This window comes from Pseudonaja textilis, chromosome 3 (genome assembly GCF_049901715.1).
Source record: "Pseudonaja textilis isolate UNSWEBS1 chromosome 3, rPseTex1.2, whole genome shotgun sequence".
NCBI classification, from domain to species: Eukaryota; Metazoa; Chordata; class Lepidosauria; order Squamata; family Elapidae; genus Pseudonaja; species Pseudonaja textilis.
Window position 1 is genome coordinate 70,102,966 of NC_141992.1, and position 26,051 is coordinate 70,129,016.

Sequence of the window (26,051 nt, forward strand, 5' to 3'; positions counted from 1 at the left end):
TGGTGACCTGGCTTTACAAGTTTGATTAATGAAAATAAATAAATGATAAAGACATTATTAAAATGAAAAAACTATTGAACGGAAAACTGCAATGATGCAAAATAACTAGCAGAAATATGCAAATCATATGAAAAATTTTGGGAATTCTGTAAATCGTACAATTCCGGGAATGGAATGTTCCACAGAACATTGGAATATTTGATGTTTCTTTTAGACCACACCAGTCTAGCTATTGCTGGGAAGATTAATATTGTATTAAATCAAGAAAGGCTAGATCAGTATAATTCAGAAGGAAAAATAGAACCTTCCAATGTTTCCCAAAACATTTTTGGAAGGCTTTAAGAACTGTAGCCAAGGCTTTTGGGAGCATTTTTTGTTGTTGTTATGTATCACTGGTCTGCTAATTATAAATTTAGTTATATCATTCTTTATTACTGATTCAGAGAATTTCTCATTTTGCTGAAAATTAATTTTGGCCTTCAATGTTTGCTTCTGAATACTTGTTAATACGGTCAAGTTATATTGTGCAATCATTCCACCTCTTCCATAACAGATGTTTAAATAAAACCTAGAAAGATCAACTTCACTTTTGCTTCTCCTCTCCATTTTATGCATCAGAAACGGCAATTGCAAAATAACAATTCAAACTAAAAGCCTTCTGTTTGAAGAAAGTGCAAAAGAGGCACCCACAGATTTGCATTAGAAATAGTAAAATAATTTGCTTGGTTTAATACATCTCAAACATATTTCTTGAAAGTCACAGTAAAACGCATGTATAAAACTACCCTTCTGTTTTAAGCTATTACAAATATGATCGTTTTTAAGAAGGTTAAGACTTTGTTTGATTTCTATGAAATTTAATCCCCAAAGAACTGAGGAAGCAGTCATCCAAATAAATTCCTATGATTGATTTTGAAATAAAGCCGATGTAGGTGTGCTTAAATTAAAGGTAGCTGCCTATCTTTACTTCTGGGTGTAATTCAAGGTATTGGTTTGGTTCAATTCAAGGCACTTTGTCACATGGGTCTAGGGCCGTGATGGTGAACCACAGGTGGCATTCAGAGTCATTTGTGCAGGCAAGTGAGCCCCAGCCAAACTTACCTGCACTGAGCATGCGTGCGTCTCCCAGCTGATTTGAGGCAGTTTTCTCCCTCTTGGAGGCTTGAGGGAAGCCTCTGCAGCTCGGGAGGCCGAAAAACAGGCCTTCCGGAAATACCGAAAGTGCTGAAACGGGCCTGTTTTCAGCCTCCAGAGGCTTCCCTCGAGCTTCTGGGAGGGCGAAAACTGCCTCCCATGAGTTCCAAAGGCCCCCTGGAGCCTGAAAATGGGTACTTCCAGTATTTTTGGAAGGTTTGTTTTTTGGCCTCCCAAAGCTGCAGAGACTTTATCTGAGCCTCTGGGAGAGCAAAAATGGCCTCAAACGGGCGGAAAATCAGCTGGGAGGCACGCACATGCGCAATGCAGGTAATGGGGCGGGTGTGTGTGTTGCGCACGCATGCGTGGGGGCGGGGTGTATTGCATTGTGAGTGCTGGCACATGCGCGCTTTTGACACACCATAACAAAAGTTCGCCATCACTAGTTAGGGAATTTGTGAAGGGCTTACCCCATCTACTTATGCCCATCCCACTAGGTCAGGTAAGGGGCTCTGGGTGTTGTAGATCTGCATTGTAGTAGGAACTGCCATCTAGGGGAGACCCAGGAAGCATGCCAACAAACCCTAAAAATCTGGCTGTTTTCCTGGGGATGAGGGACTAATTGAGCCCAATTCTTGTGGCAAGCATGATGTCTTCCCCAGCCACTTTGCGTTTTGGTTGGCCTCGACATTTTTTAACACTGTACTTGTATTTTTTAATTATTTTTAAAAATCTTTTGTTAGTTGCCCAGAGTTGTAGTCTGAAGATGGGCGGCCACAATTAAGAAAAAAAAAAAAAACCCGCACCTGTGAATAAATCTTATGCCACAGGGTCTTCGCGACGACCCTCTACAGTTCAGCGGCTGACACAAACAGCACTGAAGAGGAAAAGAGAAGCTCGCGGGCGTCGGGCGCGAACTTGCTCCCGGGCCCAAGGCCCCTTTCGCCCATTGGCTGCCACCTGCTTGTCCCACCTGCCGGGCGACGGCTTAAGCGGGAAGTGCGGCGAGAGCTCGGAGTCTGAGCGGGCAGAGTTCAACCAAGTGGGAAAGAGCAGCCACGCCACCGCCACCGCCACCGCCACCCCCACCAGCAGCGCACAGGTGTTTCTGGCCGCTAGTTTGCGGTGGGGGGAGAGGGCTGGGAAGATGCCTCTGGGGCTGAGGAGAAAGAAGAAAGGCAAGTCCAAGGAGACCTCCACCTTGGTGGACGGAGAGGCTCCCCCAGCTCGAGGGCGAGGCGACGACGAGGCCGAGGCCGGGGCCGGGGCCGGCGTTCGTGCCGGAGCGGTGGGTGCCGCAGCCTCGCGCGGTCCCGTCCGGTTGGTCTTCCACACGCAGCTGGCGCACGGCAGCCCCACCGGGCGCGTAGAAGGCTTTGGCAGTGTGAAGGAGCTTTACGCTAAAATCGCCGAGGCGTTCCGCATTGCCCCAGCCGAGGTACGTGGCCGCGGGTGGGGCGGAGTGTGGGGTGGAAGGTTTCCCTTCCCGCTTTCCTCCGGGGCTCACCCAGGTCTTAAATTTCCAGTCCTTCCTACTGCATTACCGTAATCCAGGGGTCCGTCAGATTTCAACTATAATCACAAAGTCAAAGTTTACCTCAAGTGGAGTTTAAATCCTGGTAATTTACGAACATCTCCATATAGATTTCTGTCTGTCGTATATGTATATGTTTTCCGTCTATTAGGGTTTTTTTGTTCCATCTTTTTAAATATAACATCTAGCACTGAAGCCTTACTAGGAGAGGGAAACAGAGTTTTTATGTTTATAGTTAGGCACAGAAGCCAGGTGCATCACTTTGGGCCAGTACCAAGAAGGTACTGGCAAGCCATTTCCAAAATGTTACCTAGCAAACTGCATGGACCTCTCCATGTGTCTGGACTCAAGGTTGATTTGAAGGCATACATATGGACACACATGCACACGCACTCCTGATATATTGAATGGAAGTACTGAAGCCTAGTTATTATGAAAATCTGAAGAATATTGTAATCTCAAAACTTAAGTAAATACAATTACGTATTAAAACACATCACAATTACCAAATGAGAAGGTACGTATGAGCTGCATCAACAACTTCTTTTCCCTCCCTTCCATCTACCTATCCTACATTGTCTCAAATTAAGTAATATATTAATTCAACTGCTCTGTGCATCTGATGAAGTGAGCTATAGTTCACAAAAGTTATTCTTTCTGTAAAGTGTATTAGTTGGAAAAGTGCTATAACAGTCCTCTTGTAGTGTTTCCTGGTGTTAATTGATAGAGTAATAAATACTTTGATTAATTTATGGTGCTGTTGAATCTGTTGCTTTTGATAAGTTGATTCATCCTGCCTAAAGCTTTGTAGCTTTGTTGTAATAGAAAGATACTCAACTGTATTATTCAATATCTGGCTGAGTGATTTGCATTTTATTTTACAGAACTGTATTCTATAATGGTTGCAAAACTTAGACACAATTGTTTCTTGAGTTATTCAGATTATTACAGTAGTTTTATATTTGTGGCTCAGAGCACTGAAAAAGAAGCAATTCTTAACACATGTAATTATATTCCTAGATACAAGTATCATTTTACCCTAGGCATTCCACTTACAATAGTATCTTATTTATTCTCATGAAGAACAATAAAGCTTTGAAAGAGAGAAGTTTCTTTATTGATAAAAATGTTCAGAAGGTATTTCACACCAGTTTGGAACATGGCATTGTTGTACCTAATTTCATGCACACAAAATGAAAATAGCCCCTTCCTTTGATATTCTTAGTAAGCTAGAGTAAAGGGAATCAATAAGTTGATGGTTAATATTTTTATGAGATGTAGATAGAACATTTTTTGAGGAAAAAACAATACCAAGCTTTGTTCTTTGAACATTCATTTGTGACAGTTGAGAGATGAAGATAAAACTGTTTGGGTTGCACTATTGGGCAGAAACATTTGTTTTGAACAGAAATCGATCCCCCCACATTCAAAATGAGAAGGATACAAGAATTTAGATGTGAATATCCACATGAATTCTTTTATGTGGTCTCAGGTACTCTCTGTCTTGTTTTCTTGGAGACATTTTATCACCTAACTGGATATAATCAATGCTAGGAAGAGTGTTTATATACACATGGCTTGGCCTGTCAGTATTGGTGGGAGCCTTCTTGCTAGTTCCTTGATTAGCTCTTCAGAGAGCTCAGAAAGGACCAAGGACCCCACAGTTCACCCTTGAGCTACAAATATTCTCTCCTACTTATTAGAGATTGACAAAAATTTTGCACTTGGTCACACATTATTTATTTTGGAGTATAAGACTGGGCTAAATCATTTTTTTAATGTTTAACATACAAATGTGCAAACATTAACATTAGCAATTCAGCTTGACTGATAGGAGGTTTTACTCCTTAAGCAAATCAAGGCAAGAAACTTTTTGATGGTATAAATGCTTGCACGTTCAAAATCGTGATAAATGGGTTTGGTTCTTGTATCAGCAGAGTGGGTACCAATGTTTGTAAAGCTTAACATAATTTGCAGACACAGAAAACCAGAATTTTCTTGGAGCGATTTATTTTATAATGAACAATGGTAGATTTTACTTTGATTGGGCCCGTCTGTGTTTATGAATGTTCTAGAGAATGTTAATACACAGTTAATCACTGGCTTTGTTGGCTGACCTAGAGACGACTAGAGGCTCTGCAGAAATGTTTTAAAATTGTTTGTTTCTATTTGTTTCTTTTTGCTTGTACATAACAAATTGATTGCTATTTACTTTCTATTACTTCTCCCCCCCCCTCAAAAAAAAAAAAGAATTAAATGGTACACTACAAAGAAAATGATGACCAATGCAAAGATCACTAAATATCTCATTGGATCATCCATTGCTGCATAATTGCTTAAATACAAAGAGCAATAGACTCAGTTAATTGTGTTCGGTGAATGGGACACCTGAGTCTCACAGTTCTTTCTAGAGGCACAAGCAAGACCAATGGAAATAGCTGGATGGTGAACACAGACTTGATTACAGCAGATAGGTAATTGAGACGACTAAGAGTATGTCACATGTAATACATGCGTGATGGGGTATGTTTTTTCAATCATATAGAAAGAGAAAAGGGATCTGAATTTCAGCAAAATAGGCACATGACATTACTGAACATTAACGTTGTGAGATTAACCTAAGCAAAAAAAAAAAAAAGAGGAGGTTAGGCAAGTGCTACTATATGCCTTGTGTATATATTTCCTTTTTAATATTTAATTTAGTTTCCTGAACCAGATTGGGATAGTTCCATGTTCAGATCTGTTCAGCTACAATTTCATATCTTGGATAATTGTCATGTTGATGTTATCAGTAAAACAAAACAAGCCTCCTCTGTTTATATGTACAAACAATACAGTTCTCTTTCAAAATACTTATTCTTACCGAAGCAAGCGCTCCTTCATTGGAATCCTGAATTAAGCAAATAATCCCATTTACTTTATTCACCATCTTGTTTTAGGAATGTTGAAACATATGGCAAGGTCTAATTCCAACTTTTTCAAAGTAAAAGATGTGAAGAAATGTTAAAGCTACATTTATAGTATTAAATATGTTAGTGCAAATGACAATTGTTGCATGAATATGAGACATAGTCAGAATGTGCTGTACTATTTTCACTGTACACATTTGAGAATTGTTAGACTTAGCAGAGTGATTAGGCTGGATCCATATATTGTCACCATAGATTTGCTTGGTTTTGGAATATTGTAATGTGTGAGACCAACTGACTGTGACTTAATGAACAAACCATTGCTTAGAACAGTATATGACAGGGGTGTCCAACCTTGGCAACTTTAAGACTTGTGGACTTCAACTCCCAGAATTCCTCAGCCATCTGGCTGAGGAATTCTGGGAGTTGAAGTCCATAAGTCTTAAAGTTGCCAAGGTTGGAGATCCTTGGTATATGAAGCAGATTGCACTTACTTTTTAATTCAAATACAGGATTCATTGTTTTAATGTAATGTTCTTATTTTTATTGGAAATAAATATAAATTAGAAAGATTTATGCTGTCACCTGTTTTAATTAACATGATCCTATTGGAGGCTCAGGTTGATTTATGTATGATTTATTTCATATATGATTTCATGACACATTTATAATTTTACTTCTTTTTTTAAATACAGTAGCTACATGCAACTTTTATTACTAAGGCAAAGTACAAATAACTCTGGTTTAATTCTTTACTACTATAAATGAGGATTCCTGTGTATCCTGCAGGGATCACTGCATTTACTAACATGTTACTAATTCTTTATAAAAGTAAGAGTGGATGTATTGTGGAAAACAATCTGTCTAGTTACTCAGTTCCATTAGTTAATTAAACAGTCTTGCTTTCAATTCCCTTAATACACCTGTCTTTCCTCTTCTCCTTTCTTGCTTCACCTTCTTACTTCTTCAGCCTCCAATAATTATTTTTCTGTGTTTAATATGAAGTAGTCTTGAATTTACCACAAACAATTGATGCATGTACATTTTGTTCTGTGATTTATTTGATTAGCAGTTCACTTTTGGGTTATTATGTTCAAATTACAAGTGGAAAGGTTTTATTTTTTTTAATATTTCACTCAATAAAGACCAAGCTAAGACTCTATTTTGCATCACCAGAATAACTCGGGTACTTACACTGAATGAAATAAAATAAATAAAATTTGAGACATGATTTATATTACAATAGAGGGGGGAATATAATTTGAATTAATTAGCCATTTAAAACAGTTCAGATGTAAAATATACTATCTGCTCAAGTTAGGAAGGAAGAAGACAATCTTCTGGAAGCGGTACTTTAATTACTGAATATTGTGAGCCCAGTGTAAATGATTTGTCAATGGGCTAAATGTTTTTGTGAATGGGATATTCTATTTCAGGCTTTGGAACTTCCAGCTGAATTAAGACTGCTCTGTGTATAAATATTTGCAGGATATATCACATACTTCTATTTCAGAGATATAAAGTTTCTTATTCAAATATCTTCACTTTGTATGTTCTTATTATACTATCTATAAAATAATTTGCAGTCTCATCTTAAGAACAACACTGACATTTTGAGACTAAAAGCTATGATTTATCTTACCTATGCATTGTCCAACAAACTACAACAGTTGAGTTCGTACAAAGGCAAAGCAAAACCCATAAAAATCACACTGAACCACATTTTTCTGAAATGGTATAGGGCTTCTTGCTTGAGCAGGGGTTTGGACTAAGACCTCCAAAGACCCTTCCAACTTTTTTATTCTGTTATTCCCTCACACTATAATTCAATGCAAGTGTTATGACTCAGGGTTGGCACGCAAACAACCAAAGCTTGGCGAAAGCTTGTCAGCCTTTATTCAACCACCATCCCCCCAAATCTTCACAATCAGCAATTCCCTGTCCATTCCCCAAAGTCTCTGCCCACAGGGTACATCTACAGTCCAAGGGCAAGGCTCAAATCCATACTCCTGCACTTGCTTTGTGCAACTTCGTACAACAGGAAGATTAGGGGATTGGAGACAGAAACATATGAAGAATGGTTACAGGAACTGGGCATGGCTAGTCTAGTAAAGAGAAGGACCAGGGGAGACATGATAGCAGTCTTCCAATATTTGAGGATTCTGGAGCAAAGCTCTTCCAGAAGCCGTGGAGAGTGTTGCCGCGAAAGACACTTGTCCCAGATAAAATCCCCTTCCCACAGCATCTCCTTAAGCATTACTCTCCAGGTGATCCTCATGAGGTCGAGCAGGTTGCCCTCCTCCCGAGTAGTCGGGTCATCCTGAGCTGATTCTGCTTCCTCTGTATTCTTCGCAGTTGGTGATCGGGCAGGAGAAGCATTTGCTCGTCTCTGGAACTCCGCCACTCCTCTGCTACCTGCCCTTTCCATTCCCTCCCCCCTTCCTCAGTCAGTCTGTGCCCTCTCTTCTACCCTGCCTACTCTTCTGAGGCCTGAGGGGTCTCGGGACTGCCCCGTCCTCATCCCCAGGTTGTTCCTCAGCGACCGTAGGGACTGCCCTCACCCCCTCCATTGGCCCTGGCTCCATCTCCTCCTCAGACCTGAGCTCTGACGGGGCCATGGCAGCAATTTAGCAGCCAGCTAGGCTGAGAATGTACTGATCACTATGTTTTAAAACATTGAACAGTTGAAAGCTTGACTCTCAGAACAATTTGTACTTAAATTACTTGGTATGAGTGTGGAGAAAAATATTTTGCTTATTTATCATTATTGTATAAAAATGGAACTCAGCAGCAATTATATAACTACTAATCAAAGTTCTTGTTTGACTGAAACCCTTCCAAGAGGAAAGTATATAAAATTGGCTCATGCGGAGGCTGAAGTCAGTTTATGTTTCTCTGTTGCAGTTTTAAATAGCGCTCCATCGTCTCAGATTTCTAAATATCACATTTCTGTTCTATTGCTGGTTTTATCTAATCATAAGGGTCAAACTAGTTAGAAGATGATTACTTACACTATCATGTTGACAAAGACAACATTCAGAGAAAGCTTTTTTCTCTTTTAAAAAAAAGATATTGGAAATATAATCATATTAATAAGGATTTTAGAGCTTTGTAACACTAACATTTGAGAAACTTGGAAACTGTATATTGCATCCTTCCTATTAGTTTATCAGTGTAGTATTTGATGCTTCACCCTATCTTTCAGATTCACGGTTCAAAAATATTTACAAGTTAGCATACTGGATATATTTAATATGTACTGTATGTATAATATGCAAGTTACATGAGAACCTTGCTTTTTAACTCTGCAAAACAAGTGAAAAAGAAAAGTTGTGACCTTTCATTTGGGATGATACTGGAAATATTTAAACATTTTGTATTTAAAAATAAATTGTAAAGTTTTTTTTCTTTTTTAATTGGGCATAAGTAATCATAAGTATAAAATTATCTCAGTTGCCTTTCAAAATATTTTCCCAAAATAATATGCAAAATATAGCATTTTTAAAACAAAATATTCCAATTAAAATGAATAAGCCAAGCATCTTTCAAATTAACTCCTTAAATTGAATTCCTTTGAAAGTTTTGATTTTTAAAACAGTAATTTTTAACCATATTTTCTTACTTTTAGCCCTTTGGTGTTATGATGAATTTGAAATGTATTATTTAAAGCCATTTAGGCAGTACTACATTCTGCAATCTGTATTGCAAAACCCTAAAGCAGTGTAAAATAAAATATTAATAATGCCTTTTTTTAAAATGGACACTGTGTTTTAATGCTACAATATTGTTATGTTTTTAAATTTGAAAGGACCCAAACTGAAAGTTTGTAGCAAGCATTTTAAGTCAATTTATTACATGTTGAGTCGAAAGGGAAACTTACATATCAGTAAATAAATAACAGAAAAAATCTTGTTAAAATTCTAATGATTACAACTTTATCAAACTTTGTGATGTCTGTTGTTTCTGACTCCATAAAGGAATCCTAATGGGATATCTAGTTTATTCTCTTTGTCAGAGAATAACCTGGACTTAGATATTCTGTTTCTTTTTAACTTTTCATATTGTTTATTTTATTTGAAATCTTGGTCAATTGTATTTCTTATAAACACTAGGATATCACTGTGTGGATTTTGCCCATACCTTTGGCCCAGAACAATAAACACGAGAGAAAGTATGTTATAGAGAAGGAATGCAAGAACCTCTGGATAAACAATTACCTGGCACTGAACAAGGAAAAGGGGTGAGAAAGAAACTCAAGATAATCCCACTTTGAATCTCTTTGTTATAAGGGGGGGCAGAGAAGGGGGCAGAGGGAGTAGAGGAATAATCTGGCAGACTTTCAAGATTCAATTATACCCTAGAGCAGAGGTCCCCAACCCCCTGTCTATGGACCAGTTGCTGGCATGCTAGCAGCTGGTCCATGCAAACAAGCAAAACCCCATCTGCCGGATGCAGGCAGCATGCAAAACCATACCCTGTCTGGTTCATGGAAAAACTTTTCTCTACAGAATTGGACCCTGGTGCCCAAAAGGTTAGGGGCTGCTGCTCTAGAGCAGGGGTGTCAAACTCAATTTCATTGAGGGCTGCATCAGAGTTAAGTTTGATCTCAGGGGGCCAGATGGGGATGGCTGTGGTGGGCCTGTCCAGGGTGAGCATGGCCAGCTTGATGTCAGTCCTGTCAGGATACCTTTGGTGGCCTGGGCGAATCCTCCTGCAACCTGCCACTGAAAACGGAGCCAGGATGGGCAGCACGTGGTCCTTCCAAGCTCCATTTTCACTGGAAGAAGTACTATGGGTTGGTCCTTTGCTATTTCCAGGACAGCCCCACAGGCCAGATCTAAGCACCCCACAGACCTTGAATTTGACACCCCTGCTCTAGAGCAATAAAAGTCCTTTTGTGATCTGCCTCCTAACATACCTGATATTTATCCAGTGTAGTAATCTATAAATTGTATTTTATAAATCATCCATTCACATGATATACTAAATGAAAATAAGATTACGGCTTGGTGCCATGCTTGAGCCCATTCTAAATATTTTGATGAGTTTCCTCTATTAACATTATTAACAATTTTAATAATTGTGACTGTTAATGCAATGACTAAAGGGGGTGTGATGGCTCAGTGATTAAAGGCATTGAGCTTTTCAGCTGACAGCTAGGTTTGAGGCCCAAGCACCGTGCAACATGGTGAGCTCCCATTATTTGCTCCAGCTCCTTCCCACCTAGCAGTTCGAAAGCCTGCAAATGTGAGTAGATAAATAGGTACCACTTCAGTGGGAAGATAACAGCGTTCCATGTGTATAGTCATTGGAATATAGTCATGCTGGCCACACAATCACGGAAATGTCTTCAGACAATGCTAAGTCCTTTGGCTAAGAAATGGAGATGAGTATTGCCCCCTAGAGTTGGACATGACAGCGGAAACCTTTACCGTTAATAAGGTGATTATCATTGTTAAGAAGGTAAACTACCTTATAATACATCCTTTACTTTGATTTTTTTAAAAATGTATTAGATGTATACTTTGCTTGTCACTCATTGTGATTAAAGGCATACATTCTTCCTGATTTCCCCAACTAAAGTAGGCTGAGCTGAGAAGGCATGACTAGGAGTTTCCAAGCTCAAGATTATACTTTATCTGGGACCTGTTTGTCAATTGGGTGGTCATATATACCTATTTAATAAATAAATAGAAATTTCCCTGGTTCTGGTTCAGCACTTTAAAGATTATACCACTTAAACTTTCTAAATTACACTGCTCAAAAAAATAAAGGGAACACTTAAACAACACAATGTAAGTCCAAGTCAATCACACTTCTGTGAAATCAAACTGTCCAGTAGGTAGCAACACTGATTGACAATCAATTTCACATGCTGTTGTGCAAATAGACAACAAGTGGAAAGCATAGGCAGTTAGCAAGACATCCCCAATAAAGGAGTGGTTCTGCAGGTGGTGACCACAGGCCACTTCTCAGTTCCTATGCTTTTTGGCTGATGGTTTGGTCACTTTTGAATGCTGGTGGTGCTTTCACTTTAGTGGTAGCAGGAGACAGAGTCTACAACCCACACAAGTGGCTCAGGTAGTGCAGCTCATCCAGGATGGCACATCAATGCGAGCTGTGGCAACAAGGTTTGCTGTGTCTGTCAGCATAGTATCCAGAGCATGGAAGCACTACCAGGAGACAGGCCAGTACATCAGGAAATGTGGAGGAGGCCGTAGGAGGGCAACAACACAGCATCAGGACCGCTACCTCCGCCTTTGTGCAAGGAGGGACAGGAGGAGCACTGCCAGAGCCCTGCAAAATGACCTCCAGTGGGCCACAAATGTGCAATCGGTCAGAAACAGACTCCATGAGGGTGGTATGAGGGCCCGACGTTCACAGGTGGGGGTTGTGCTTAAAGCCCAACACCATGCAGGACATTTGGCATTTGCCAGAGAACATCAAGATTGGCAAATTTGCCACTGGCGCCCTGTGCTCTTCACAGATGAAAGCAGATTCACACACTGAGCAGATGTGACAGGGTCTGGAGACATTGTGTAGAATGTTGTTCTACCTGCAACATCCTCCAGAATGACTGGTTTGGCAGTCGGTCAGTAATGGTGTGGGGTGGCATTTCTTTAGAGGGCCTCACAGCCCTCCATGTGCTCGCCAGAGGTAGCCTGACTGCCATTAGGTACCAAGATGATCTTCAGACCCCATGTGGCTGGAGTGTGTCAGCAGTTCCTGCAAGATGAAGGCATTGATGCTATGGACTGGCCCGCCCATTCCCCAGACCTGAATCCAATTGAGCACATCTGAGACATCATGTCTCGCTCCTCCACCAACGCCACATTGCACCACAGACTGTCCAGGAGTTGGGGGATGCTTTAGTCCAGGTGTGGGAGGAGATCCTTCAGGAGATCATCCACCACCTCATCAGGAGCATGCCCAGGCATTGTAGGGAGGTCATACAGGCACGTGGAGGCCACACACACTACTGAGCCTCATTTTGACTTGTTTTAAGGACATTACATCAAAGTTGGATCAGCCTGTAGTGTTTTTTTCCACTTTAATTTTGAGTGTAACTCCAAATCCAGATCTCCATGGGTTGCTAAATTTGATTTCCATTGATAATTTTTGGGTGATTTTGTTGTCAGCACATTCAACTATGTAATGAACAAAATATTTAATAAGAATATTTCACTCATTCAGATCTAGGATGTCTTATTTTTGTGTTCCCTTGATTTTTTTGAGCAGTGTAGATATGGATATAGATATAACACTGCTCTTTAAGCAACTGATGAACTATAGTTCACAATATGTTATGCCATAACTAAATACTATAAGATTCTTGGGTTTGCTATAACTCTAGAGGTTTTTTTCCAATATACTTTGCAAATTTGAAAATAAATTTGAGGTGCTTCCTGTCTTCTCAGAAATCACCAATCCAGTAATATTCCTTAATGTGTATTTATAACTTGGTAAATTTAAACACATAAGTGTTAAACTGAGAAAAATGAAGGGGAGAGAAGCAATTAGTACATATAATGCCACTGATAAAATAATGAAGATTTGGGGTTTATGGCAATGAATGAATCAATTTTTGTCTGTGGCATGGGAGAAATAATGCAGCCTATCAAAATCCAAGCTATGTAGGGTATGCACAATGAAGGTTATAGTTTATACAGTAGAGCTGTGGATTGGCAGGAAGATGGCTTTTTTTCCTTTGAAGTATGTACACACCTTGATTCATATTGAAATCAATGTACAGTATGTCATTCATTTTGAAAAGATAGAACCTTTTAAATAAGCAACTCCAACACTTTATGATTTACTACAGGAAGTACAAAGTTTATTGCAGATTAAAAGCCCTAGTTGAAGGATAACTTCAGGTGGAATACCTTGTTTTTAAACGTAACACATTGAAGCTTTGGAGTGAAATGTGATGTAGTTAAATTAAATGCACTTTTATTGTTCCTTTTCAATAATAAAAATCAATACAATTATGAAGCCACCACTTAAAGATTTTCATTACCTATCGTATGTAAGATTGTAACAGCTGTGAACTAAAAAGTGTCTTAAGTGCTGATACTATGTGGCATATAAAAAGTTGGAGTTAATGATCGGAAATTACATAGAACTTTGGGTTTATTATTAGCATTTTAATAAAGGCCATATTGGCATTTTAGCATGGCAGTCCATGTCTCCTTTTGAAGTTTATGAAACCATATTTTTCCCTTGTGCCAAAGCCATTTCCTTTGATGTGCAAAAACTAGCCCTTTCAGGGACTGCTGATCACATATTAGAGTTGTGTTCTGAAGTCCTTGATTGTTGCAGGTGTCAAAAGCAACAGGTTTGTAAGGGAAAGGAGGAGATGCATCATATTTTAACGACGTCTATCTTTTCTGATGTCAAATCAATATCTTTCACTGTTTGATTTGTTGCTTTCTGATATATCACATGTATAGAATGTATCATATGTTTTGTTTCTGCCCCCTACATAAACACTTGGCACTGCCTTTTGCTTTACCTGAAGTTCTTGTGGTTGATATTGTTGAGAGGTATGGTGAAAAAGCCACTTTTTGGCAGTATTGGATATTTTTTTAAATTTAGTGTCTTAGTTGTTTCCCATTCCATGTCAACTTGGGTACCTGAGTTTGATGGGCAACTATTTGAGTGCATCTAAAGACTGCAGCATGGCACCCTTCATGGATCATATCAGTCATGGAACATGTGAAAGCTGGCAAAGGGTGCCTTCATTCCTACATCTTCAAAGAAGGTGAACAACTGAATAGCCAGGAGATAAACACTAGCTGATAGTCCCTGGGAGAGAACACAAAACGGGACAGAGGAAGAACACACTCATAGAGAGTCTGTTGGAGTTCATCGTCCAGTTGTGGGGCAGGGAAACATATCAGTCCAGTAGAGAAATGGTTATACTATGTACAGGGAAGTGGATAAGGCATTTCTTTCATGAGAAGAAAGCAATCAACAACTACTAGGGGCAGCTCAAGTGCAACATGAGCAGAACCATTCCTGTCTGATGGACTCTGGATGCTGTAGGCTGAGTGACATGTCACCCAGATGATAGTTTTTAAAAAACAATGCCCTCCATCCCTCTCCTTGATGTGCCACCCCGGTCCTTCTGAAGAGATAAAGATTACCTGATTCCTGTCTCGTGTCCACCGAGGATGGGCAAAGAGGAGCAGAGTGGAAGTGAAGAGCCATGATCATGTGGCCACTTTCCCCTGTAGATCCTTCGCATTGTAGCGAAAGAATGTTTATCAGATCAGATATTTGAGAGGGAGCATATGGACATTATTTTGAGAAAAACAAATAGACTGCAAACTCTGGAATACAAAAACAACATGAAAAGCTAGCACAATTTAAAGCATCTGACACCCACCACGGGAGCAGCTGGACTGTTCTCTGTCAGAATTATTACAAACTTATTTAGAAAAATTCCAGCAGGCTTAGGATTCTGGAAATTTTCCAGTTCAAATTGGAATGAGTAAGAAACAAGCTATTTCTTTAAATAGAAACTGGCAGACATTTTTTGATAACTATGGTAAACAAAATTGGCCAGAAGAGGAAACTTCAATTGTTGTCAACTAAAACTTTTGAAACTTTTGGGTGGAAGAGGATGATAAATCAAATCAAATAAAATTGTTTATACTTACTGGGACAAAGGAGGAAGTTACTTTTCCTTTAAAATTTTTCTCTTTCTCTTTTTCTTTGCACTTTTTATTTTTTTAATATGTATTAATTTTATCTGTAGAATGTAATCATTAATAAATATTATTAAAAAAGACATCCAAAACAGTTTTAATTTTTATTAATTAATTAAAAATTTGTACAGAATAAAAACAATGCATTTTTTTAAAAAAAGGAAAAGTGAACAAGTTAAAGAAAGGTGATGTAAATAAAGAAATAGAAAAGACAGAATAGAAAGAGAAAAGGAAAAAAATATAAAGTGTCTTCCATTCTTCTTCATAGCAGTTATAAATGCATCTATATTTTCCAAAGTTGTATCTTTAAATACTAAGTATAATAATTATACAATATTATTATATTATTTTGGTTCAACCCAGTCAGCCAGATGTTCAGAATGAATTTGGCATTTTAGTTTGCCTATCAAATCCTTCCCAATAGTATGTTATTACAATTATAATAATTATAATAGGCATATAGTCTAAATATCTCAATATATTCTATACTATACCATAGGAATCATACCATTGGCTCCTGTGGGCTAAGGGATATGTCACTCAGCAATGGCACTAGGAACTCTCATGCAGCATATTTTAGAAATTGTTGGCTTTTGGTGCTCTAGAAGGACCTTATTTCAAATAGCATGTTTTTTACTTTGTGATGTATTTCTTATAGGAATTTGGGGACTCGTTACAAAGTGTTTAAAATTTTTACAGCAGCATTATATTGAATTATTTCTGTTTATATCAAATAGCAATCATTCTGCTTCCTGAAATAAACCTTGGCAACAAGTTACTGGCTTTGGGCTTTGAATGGATTTTACAATTAATACACATTTGAGTTAAGAAATCACAGTAATACATAGCATGGTAACTATTATAGAATGTTGTGACTTGTGCTTGTTGCCATTGGACAATTATTTAGGTTTCCTATGATTTCATAAAAGAATATTTGTTTTAAATTAATTAAAATGCATCTATTTTCCTCTTGGTTTTCTAGATCATGTTTTGCACATTGAATACACACAAAATTGATATGAACAAGCTTTTGGGTGTACAAATTGGTCTTGAAGATTTTATATTTGCTCATGTCAAAGGAATAAAAAAAGAAGTGGAGGTTTTCAAATCAGAAGATTCACTCGGACTTACCATTACTGATAATGGAAATGGATGTGCCTTCATAAAAGTAGGTTGGGGATGAAGTGAATAGAGATAGTCCTCAACTTACGGCCACAATTGAGCCCAAAATTTAGGTTTCTCAGTGAGAAATTTGTTAAATGAGTTTTGCCCCATTTTCTTTTACCACATTTGTTAAGTGAACCACTGCAGTTATTGAGTTACTAACGTGTTGTTAAGTGAATCTGGCTTTCCCATTGACTTTGCTTGTCAAAAAATTGCAAAAGGGGATCATATGACCCTTGACACTGCAACCGTCATAAATATGAACCAGTTTCAAGCATCTGAATGTAATTCACATGACCATAGGGATACTGTAGTGGTCATTAGCACAAAAAATGTTCATAAGTTATTTTTTTCAGTGCTTTGAACAGTCACTAAATGAACTGATGTAAGTCAAGGACTACCTGTATGAGAAACATGAACAGAATATCAATTTATTTTATTAATTTATGGTGATAGCATTGAAACTGTTGACTAACTCCTGAAATGAATGGCTTGAAAGCCTAATACTGATACTATTTCTTGAGTGAACACTTAGAGGAGAATGAATATCTGACAGAACCATTTCTTTTTAAAAAGTTATGAGCAAGGCACTTCAGCATATGACAAACCATATGCCTGTATGCTGTATTTTGTATGCATTTGATCCCTATTCTGTCATGATCATTTTTAATTGTCCTTCAAACACACGTGGACATTATGCATATCTACATAGTCTAGCCCATAATTTCAGCAAAAACATATGTTATATATTACTCAGAGGGGAGATGAGGGAGAAATAGCATACTTTTTCCCCTTTATTGCATAATAACTGATATATACATTTTTTCACTACTATTTGTTCTGGAAAAGTCCATCATTTCTCATGTCTGTTATATTTTGCTGTCAAACAATTTTTCCTCTGAGCAACTTCTTCCCCATCCTGGTCACCTTCCTTTGGATAGAAGCCAAGAGAGGGAAGTTGATAAGGGCTGGAGAGTGGAAAAATCTCCCTGTCAATCATATGTCTGCTAGCTTCATAGATTAATACTGATTTTTTTTTAATTTCTCATTTTTTAAAAAATATTATACAATTTGATCAGATATTGGGCATGTGTATTTGTAGGTCAGAAAAACGAAACAGAGTGAATTAACTCTCTATTCCAGAATTTTGGCTTTGATAAGATTTAGATGATTACAACCTCCATTTTTATCTTTGAGGAGGAAATGAAAATTAGATTATATTCTCTGATCCTCAGAAGTAACTTACACAAAAGTCAAAGAAAATTGTTAACATTTGTCTTAAAAGATACTATTTTAAAAAAAATCAGAATTCTGAAAATGGAGGCAAGTCAGTATTATTCCTTTTCTAAATTTGTCAAATGAAAGCAAAGCCTTCACATAAGATTTTGATGAGTACTGTACATTTATTATTACATCTGTTTGAAATTATGGAATATGGATTCTGAACTGCCTTGTATGTTTTGCAGATGTTAACTATAACTATATGTTTCATCATTGAGTTTTTCCTGCCCTTCTTTCTAATGATACTTCCAAATCTCCTAAAACTTTCTTCGAGACAGTAAGAGCAGACTAGAGGAGATTAGTGTAAAGTTGATGGACACAGTAGACTACTGTCTTCTTTTTAACTTCCTGGATATAAAGAGAATGAAAATCTCTTCTCTTGCCTATCTCCCATTGGATTTTGGGTAGGATCTTGGCAAAAAATGTGAGACTGTTCATGTTCATATTTGTAGTTCATAATTTTCTGAACCAGACCTTTTTTTTTTTGCATTCATCATGATATATGTAAAATTGTTTTTGTCCGCAGAGAATAAAAGCAGGAAGTCTTATTGACCAAATAAAAGTCATATGTGTTGGTGACCACATAGAATCTATAAATGGAAAAAATGTAGCAGGCTATCGTCATTATGAAGTTGCTAAGAATTTAAAGGAGTTGAAGAAGGGTCAGACATTTACATTAAAACTGATAGAACCTATGAAATCCTTTGGTGAGTGGAATATATCCACCAAAACATTATACTCATACTGATAATCTTATTGCAATAAAGTAAAACTATCCTCAATGATCATCATAATTAAGCTACTTAATCATAAGGTTTAAAGCTTTTCTTTCCATACCGTAAACTCTATTACACTAATTATTACACAGACAACTTCATATGAAGCTCAAAAACTTTATTTCTTTCAGGCACATACAAAAAGGGGTTATCAAGCCCAACATGGTTCATGGGATGTATTAAATTTAATTTTGTTGTGCAGCCTGATTTAAAATAAAGACACAAATTAAAGAAAATGATGAAGCAATATGCTTTCAAATTTATCTCATTTCAGATGTATCAATTTCATTTTCAATTTCAAATCCTCATAATTTCAATTTTATTGTACACATGTTGTGCATTGACAATAAACGTTTGATTTGATTAGGGCCCTCTTGGTAATGATTTTTCAGATTTGCAAATCTACTTCAATCAATCCCCACTACGTATATCTTTACTGCCCTTTAAGGAGAATTGAATTGAAAGTTTCACTTTTTACCATTTCTTGTAATTTAGTTAATATTCAATTACACAGTCATACTGGATCTGAGTTACGGGAATTTCAAATTTTCAATAAATATATAATATACTTTAGAGTTTAGACAATGTGGGAAATTAGATTCCTTTGAATGGTTCAGCATCATTTTTTTTTCAGGAGATGCAGGTATTTTTTTGCTATGACAATTCTTTTGTTGTCTAAGCATTGATGGATGAGAATTATAATGATGTGCGGTTAATTGGGCAGTCTTACATCTGGAAGCACACCTTACATTTTGTGGAAGTACAAAATTAAGAGGAGAGGTTCAATGAGAATTGCAGCTGCATCTCCAGTAGTTTGCCTTTGCCAACTAATTTTGGGGGGTAGATTTTCAAGCCCAAAGCTATAGTGTGATGAAATAGCACATTGAAATTAAGTTGGTATTTGCTAACAGCAGATGTGTGAAATCATACGCATTGGACTGTTGAGTTTTTGTTGTCCTTGAAAAGAGTATTGAGACTGAATCAGTTTAGTTAGATAATAGGACAGTTCAGAATAAAACAAATTATTTTAAAGTGAGATAGACAAATTGATTAATATGATGGTTTTTATAGACACTTGGCTGGCAAAATATTTTTGTCTTAAAATTACTTATTCAGTAAATTAGTCATTGTTGATTGAAACATAAACTTCCCAATCTACCCATTTATAAAATGTGTGGGTCTTGGACTTACGAAAAATGTCTTTTTTCAATTTTTCAAAAATATCTAAGACCTTATGCATCGAAGACAAATTCCTTGTGTGTCCAATCACACTTGGACAATAAAGAATTCTATTCTATTCTTCTCTGCTCTGCTCTGCTCTGCTCTGCTCTGCTCTACTAGACTCTACTCTATTCTACTCTACTCATGACTCTGTTAAAGTAATCTCCAGATTAAATCCAGTTCTGAATTGAATTAATAGATTGCCAAACTTTATTCTATGAACCCTAAATTTGGGCTTGATGTTGTTCATCTTGAAAAGAAGAGTAACTATATTCAGAGTTGAATTGGAATTAGGAAAACATACATTGAATGTGACACTATAGAGGATCTAAAAGAATAGGGTGGTCAAAAGAATTGTAACAAAATCAATATTGTATAAATATTATGTATGTTAGTTGTTCAGCTCTATTCTAGTATGTATGGCAGAGGAATGCCAGGACGGTCGTGCTGTGTTTGATATCTATATTTCTAAACAAGTGAATATATATTTAAATATATATATTTAAAAAAGGAAAACATAATATTTATTCCAGAAATTATTGAACCAAGGTCAAAAAGTGGAAATTTTGCAGAGGAAAAAATCTGCCGAGGAAGAGAGACTCTTCGACTAAGAGCCAAAGGTTCTGCTACAGTAGAAGAAATGGTGAGTTTTTAATTCATACATCTTTGTCCTGAAGGCAGATTTTTGTTCTGTTTGGATGAAGCCCTTAAACTATAGCTATAACCACAAATATTCCCTTTACTCTGGTGAATTTAGCATCTGCCTCATTTCTTCTGTTCCCATTCTGCCATGTGCTGTTGCTGCTCCTACTATGCCATCTGCACATTTTCCAGCAATGAAAGTTGCACAGCAATTTTCCTTAAAACATTGATTTCAGGTTGAGATTTGACTAAAAATAATAGCATAAGAAGGGCAAATTTAAAGCAAAAAATAAAAGGAAGTGGAAAGGAGACAGGAATTTATTCGCAGATAAAAAATCTCTTGTCACAAGATTGTGATGCTTTTTACTGTGATACCTGCACTCAATTTGGTTTCTTTATGGTATTACATGTTTGAAACTGGAAAACTGGAAGCGTATTGATAGAAATACCTTAGCCTTGGCATTGTAATATACCATGCTTCTGAAAGAAGGAATGCATTTACAGAAAGACCTTGGCGTTGTTAATTGTGTAAGATCCTTTCAGGTATCTGTTCCCTCAGTGTTCCTTTCTCAAGGCTAAAATGTCCTAGTTCCTTCCAAAGGAGCTTTTTCAAGAGGCAACCAGACTTTCTTGTTTTTCTTTGAAGACATTTCACTTATCATCCAAAAAGCTTCTTCAGCTCTGACTTGGTGGCAAATGGAAGGATTTATATTCCTTACAGACAGCTAATCATTTGCATTCTTTTAGAGCAGGGTTGTCAAACTCGATCCCATTGCAGACAGTATCAGGATTTTGTTTACCTTGGGGGCCTGGGGCATGGCCAGGATGGGCATGGCCAGGGTAGACTGGGGCTGGGGCAGTAGGGGCCTGTCCCTTGCTGTCTCCAGGATGGCCACACGGGACAACTCTGGGCATATCATTGAGGCTGCTTGGAGGTTTATCTGTATCCTCAGGATCACCTGAGTAGTGCCAATAGGTGTAGAGCCTTCTTGGAACTGCTGAAAAGACTGTGTTGTCACAAAATAAACCCTTCCATTTCCCCACCATCCATTCAGAGTTGAAGAAGCTTCTTGGATTTTTAAGTACTATGATTAATCTGTTTTGCATTACTCATTGCATAGTTTATATATTCTATTATAGTTTATATATCTTCCTTCCTTTTGGTAAAGCTTTCAGATGTTGAAGAAAAGGCTACCAAAAAAGTGGATGATCTTCTGGAAATGTACATGGGAATAAGAGATCTTGAACTAGGTCAGTATTTAGGTAAAAAACCTTCATTTCTAGTTCTGCTGGGGCTGCCAGAACTTCAGTATAGACATATTCTGAATGTGATATAATATATTATTTCTTATTTTTTTTGCCAGCCAAAACAGTGTGGTAGGCCTGTGGAACTATGATACATATCCGTAGCTTTAACTTGAATTTAAAACATTTTGTATTATGACAAATGATTTAATGTACCATGGTTCCCAAACTATTAAGATGTGATAGATACCCACAACATCTTAATAGTTTGGGAACCGTGTTAAACCATTTGACATCCACCTAAACATATAAAATATGACAACAGGATTCCAATATTTGCTCACAGTGCTGGTTCTAAAACAAAAGAAACCCTATTCTAAACAATTGAAGATAAGGACTTCCAAGCCAGCAAGAATGATTATGAAATGAAAAACTTGTTTCATGAAGAGTTTAGATTGCCGTATCTGACCTTATATGTGCAAAATAGTGTTGTACAGTGTTGAAACTTGCACCCATTATCTATTTATGTCAGGCTGATATATTAGGATACTCATTATACTACTTAGCATAGTAAAGCACAGATCTTAATATATCAGACTGCATGGTTGACTAGAAAGGTTGATTGCTATGATTGGCTTTAGAAGCATAAACTCCTGTTTAGCGATGTGTTCGCCTATTAAGGCAATTGTGTGTATATCTACTTGGAAATAAGCCTCATTCAGTTTAATGGAGCTTCATTTCAAACAAATGAACTGTAGGCATACATCTCCTTCCAATAACCTGAATTCTATTGGCAATTTGAAGCATATATGTTGCCTGTCATTAAACATTAAGATAAAATTCTGTCTCTTGCTTTTTTTATTTTTTAATCTCTGTGTGTATGTATATGATTGAAATTCTGAAGATCAATTTCTTACCACAGGGCAATCATACACCAATTACTCAAAGTATTTTGTTGTATATCTGTGCAATCATCTCTGCACAGATTAGGTATATAAATCAAAGCAATAAAATCACAATGTTATAATTAAGAATCTCTAACAATTATAAGTAAATCCTCTCTCTCTGTGTAAAGCATAGTTATAAACTCCTAGACCCACCTAATTACAAATAGTTATCTATTTATTAGTTATTACAAATAGTTATCTCAAATATGTTATTTAACATAGCATCAGTTGTTATGTGATGCCTTACCACAATTGTAAAAATAATCAATCAGGCATAATTGTGAGTATATTTTTATTTGGAGTAATTATAGATATCTGTATTATGAAATATGTATTTAATTTAAAAAGCCGAATATGTAATAGGAATTTGTAATATTTTCTAGTAGTTCTTCTTAACAGCCATTAGAGGCCAGTATATGACTGTTCTATATTGGTGTACTGTAATGCTGAAAATAATATTTTTTGTTAATACAATCAGAGAATTTGACAATGTGATGAGAAAGGGCATGATAACAAAACAATTTTTACAATAAGGACAATGGTGATAATTAATACATTTTTGTTGTTGATAAATGACTTTGATTAGAAAACCTTACTACAGTGCTTAGGTTTTCAGTTCTACTAACATTTACGGTGGGATTCACCTTTTGATACAGATTAACAGAGTTGGAAAGGACCTTATAGGTCATCTAGTCCAACGCACACACATACACACATGCCCAAGCTGTTAAAGACATTTGCTTTTAAGAAAGCTCTTGTATTATTAGAATATAAAATATACCACTGCAATTCTGAAGTTTAAATTAAATTAAAACAAAGTTATCTTTCTTCTGTCTCCCTCTTCCACCTCTGACTCATTATAACATGCAATGGGCAAATAGTCCTTATTCAAAAAACAAAAACATTCCAGAAAGGTCCCAGTTCTCCAGTAGGAGGTTTATGGGTACTGTGGGGACAATAAAAATGAAGACTGCTTAAATATTGCTGTTCCTCTTGTCTCTTGTTATATGAGTAATCCTGTAAATTAAATAACACTAAGTTCATGATATTTAAGCTGTGATTGAAAGAGGATCTGAATTGGGTTCTTGAATAACATAAGGCACTATTAAGTGCCAACCACACAATTTTAGCCCTACTCTGGTGGTCTCTTCTGTAAGGAAGGTAATAGACCTCTTGCAGAAAACAAATTTGCACTTGTGTTGTCAGGTTTTGTTATTCTCCAACTGAAGTTGATGGTGATATTTCTCCTAAGTAGGGTTGAATTTTTAATCCTTAAGAAAATAAAAACTCTTAAGAGGATTAGTTGGAATGGCCTTAAATCAATTCTACATATTTTTTTTATTAAACTTTCATTTTATAATTAAGTAAAGAAGTTTACAGATCTTTTGATTTTAATTTACATTTTTAAATAAAATGCAATTATTCCAAGTTTGTTCATATAAAATACAACTACTATAATTTATGTTGATGTGCCAAAAAAAGTAATAGATAACTCTTTTTTTCCTCTTTCCCTGTCTTGATTTAGCTGCAACAATGGTAGAAGCTGGAAAAGGCAAGAACAATCCAGATGAATTTGCAGTAGCTCTTGATGAAGCTTTGGGAGATTTTGCATTTCCAGATGAATTTGTCTTTGATGTATGGGGAGCCATAGGAGATAATTTGAAAGAGTGATGTTAATGAGAGGCATTAATTGTATTAGAGTACTGTGACAGCTGTGTGGACACATCACTGTGTAAGCATGTACATGGAATGGGGTATGACCTAAGTATTCTAAAAAGACCTATTTAAAATTTATAAATCTGACCAAATTACATGAATGCAGGAATGTATCTTTACAAAGCTTTTAGCCCAATATTGCAGTTAATTTGACATACTCACTTGAAATCTTTGTCGAACAAAATTCAAGTAATTTCTCTGTATGTACATAAATACCTGGCAGTTGTCAAGCATCCATATTTTGATTATGTGACCATGGGAATAATGCAATGGTCATAAGTTTGAAAAATGGTGATAAGTCATTTTTTTCAGTATTGTTGTAACTTCGGATGGTCACTAAAAAATGGTTGTAAGTCAAGGACTACCTGTGCAGAATGACATACAAAAATGTACTTTTTTCATTGTTTTAAATTTGGACTAATAGCGTCAAAGAGAGGTTAAAGTATGTTCGATGTCAGAAAAGTGAACAGAATTTTGTACTGCAGTTCCCCAAAGCTACCTGGGTGGCTGTGTGTGAGTTAGGTGGCCTTATAAATTTATTAAACAAAGTCTCTCAGTCCTAGACAGATGGCAATGGCAAAACACTTTCAAAAATCTTGCCAAAAAAACCTGCATGGATTTGTCCAGACATTTGCCAGAATCAAAAGATACCTTGAAGGCATCAAAAAATCAAACCATAGCAAACAAAAAAACCTTCCACCTATAATTTCCTGCGTTAAACTACGAACCCGTTTCTACATTCCATGAAACATCCTCATTTGTCAAGAGAACATAGAGATATTGCTGAGATTTCTAGTGGACTTTCCTATATAAATATAGTTTTTGTGTGACCTTACTAAAGTTGGAACCTCTAATACTGTATAATAGAACTATGTCTTTTTTATAATCTTACAATATCTAGAAATAGGGATGGATATTTATTAAAGCTAATTTCAAAGTTATCCTCTTCTATTCTTGTCCTTATTGGTTTGTTGCCAAATGCATTTACAGAAAAACTTACTGGCAAGATCACTGCAAGTTTACATTGCAGTAGATCTGATATAACGTAAAATTAGGATATTATTTTAATCATTTTGCTTTAAACTGATTGGAATTGACATTGATGTAGAAAATCTGTTTAAACGAGAACATGCTGCCAACTTTAATTCTTGTCTCTTTCTCTCATATACATGATTTAGATATATACCACACACAGATATGATGCCTTGTTCTGTATTATACTATTAAATTCTTACTCCCTCTTAAAATAAAATATTTAATTTTTTCATTTTGATTCTAATTCAATTATGAATCAAGTAGGTTTTGATTGTGCTCAAAAAGCGTAAAAAACCATTTTTCCCCAGGGTTGGTCTGAAAGAAGTTACAAATGTCGAGCTGAGTCTCAGTAAAGTGAAGCTTGTTTCACAACCCACCAAATATGTCATTAGAGTAAAGTACTTTGAACATATTTGTACTACATTTTTACAAATTGCTTTATACCTGAATGTTAAGTAAATAAAATATTTTCTCAAAAATGTTAGGTTTCCTTTCTTGGTTTGAAGCATAACTTTGTAATAATTTCAGATTAAATCAATCTGTCTGTCTATCTATCTATCTATCTATCTATCTATCTATCTATCTATCTATCTATCTATCATCTCTTACTCTCTCTGTCTTCAACGAAAATGGGCATTATTAAATAAAACCTGAGAAGTATCTAGAGCGAGTCTTAAAAGGGCCACTTTGCTGCTCACTGTGTGTTGTGAATATTTTTTTTTATCACAACCTCTGAT

General features: G+C 36.6%; 1 protein-coding gene across 2 annotated transcripts; it reads left to right on the top strand.

The window, feature by feature from the left end:
* Positions 1 to 1,998: 1,998 nt before the first annotated feature.
* GIPC2 (GIPC PDZ domain containing family member 2) lies at positions 1,999 to 25,793 on the top strand. 2 transcript variants are annotated; one of them, XM_026700222.2, is made up of 6 exons: positions 1,999 to 2,572; positions 16,270 to 16,455; positions 18,259 to 18,439; positions 20,263 to 20,372; positions 21,541 to 21,622; positions 24,089 to 25,793. In XM_026700222.2, the coding sequence occupies exons 1-6, from the start codon at positions 2,282 to 2,284 to the stop codon at positions 24,232 to 24,234; spliced, it is 996 nt and encodes a 331-aa protein (XP_026556007.1). In that variant the 5' UTR covers positions 1,999 to 2,281; the 3' UTR covers positions 24,235 to 25,793. The 2 variants fall into 2 exon arrangements, with proteins under 2 accessions (XP_026556007.1, XP_087786200.1); XM_087930074.1 differs by having other exon boundaries at positions 2,017 to 2,236.
* The last annotated feature ends 258 nt before the right edge of the window (positions 25,794 to 26,051 follow it).

What these genes read in the sequence shown, in the direction of transcription:
- GIPC2 (XM_026700222.2), top strand. Translation starts at nt 2,282, where the DNA reads ATGCCTCTGGGGCTGAGGAGAAAGAAGAAAGGCAAGTCCAAGGAGACC. An exon ending in TCCGCATTGCCCCAGCCGAG is followed by an intron (nt 2,573 to 16,269) that starts GTACGTGGCCGC and finishes TTGGTTTTCTAG; the next exon opens with ATCATGTTTTGCACATTGAA. An exon ending in AATAAGAGATCTTGAACTAG is followed by an intron (nt 21,623 to 24,088) that starts GTCAGTATTTAG and finishes GTCTTGATTTAG; the next exon opens with CTGCAACAATGGTAGAAGCT.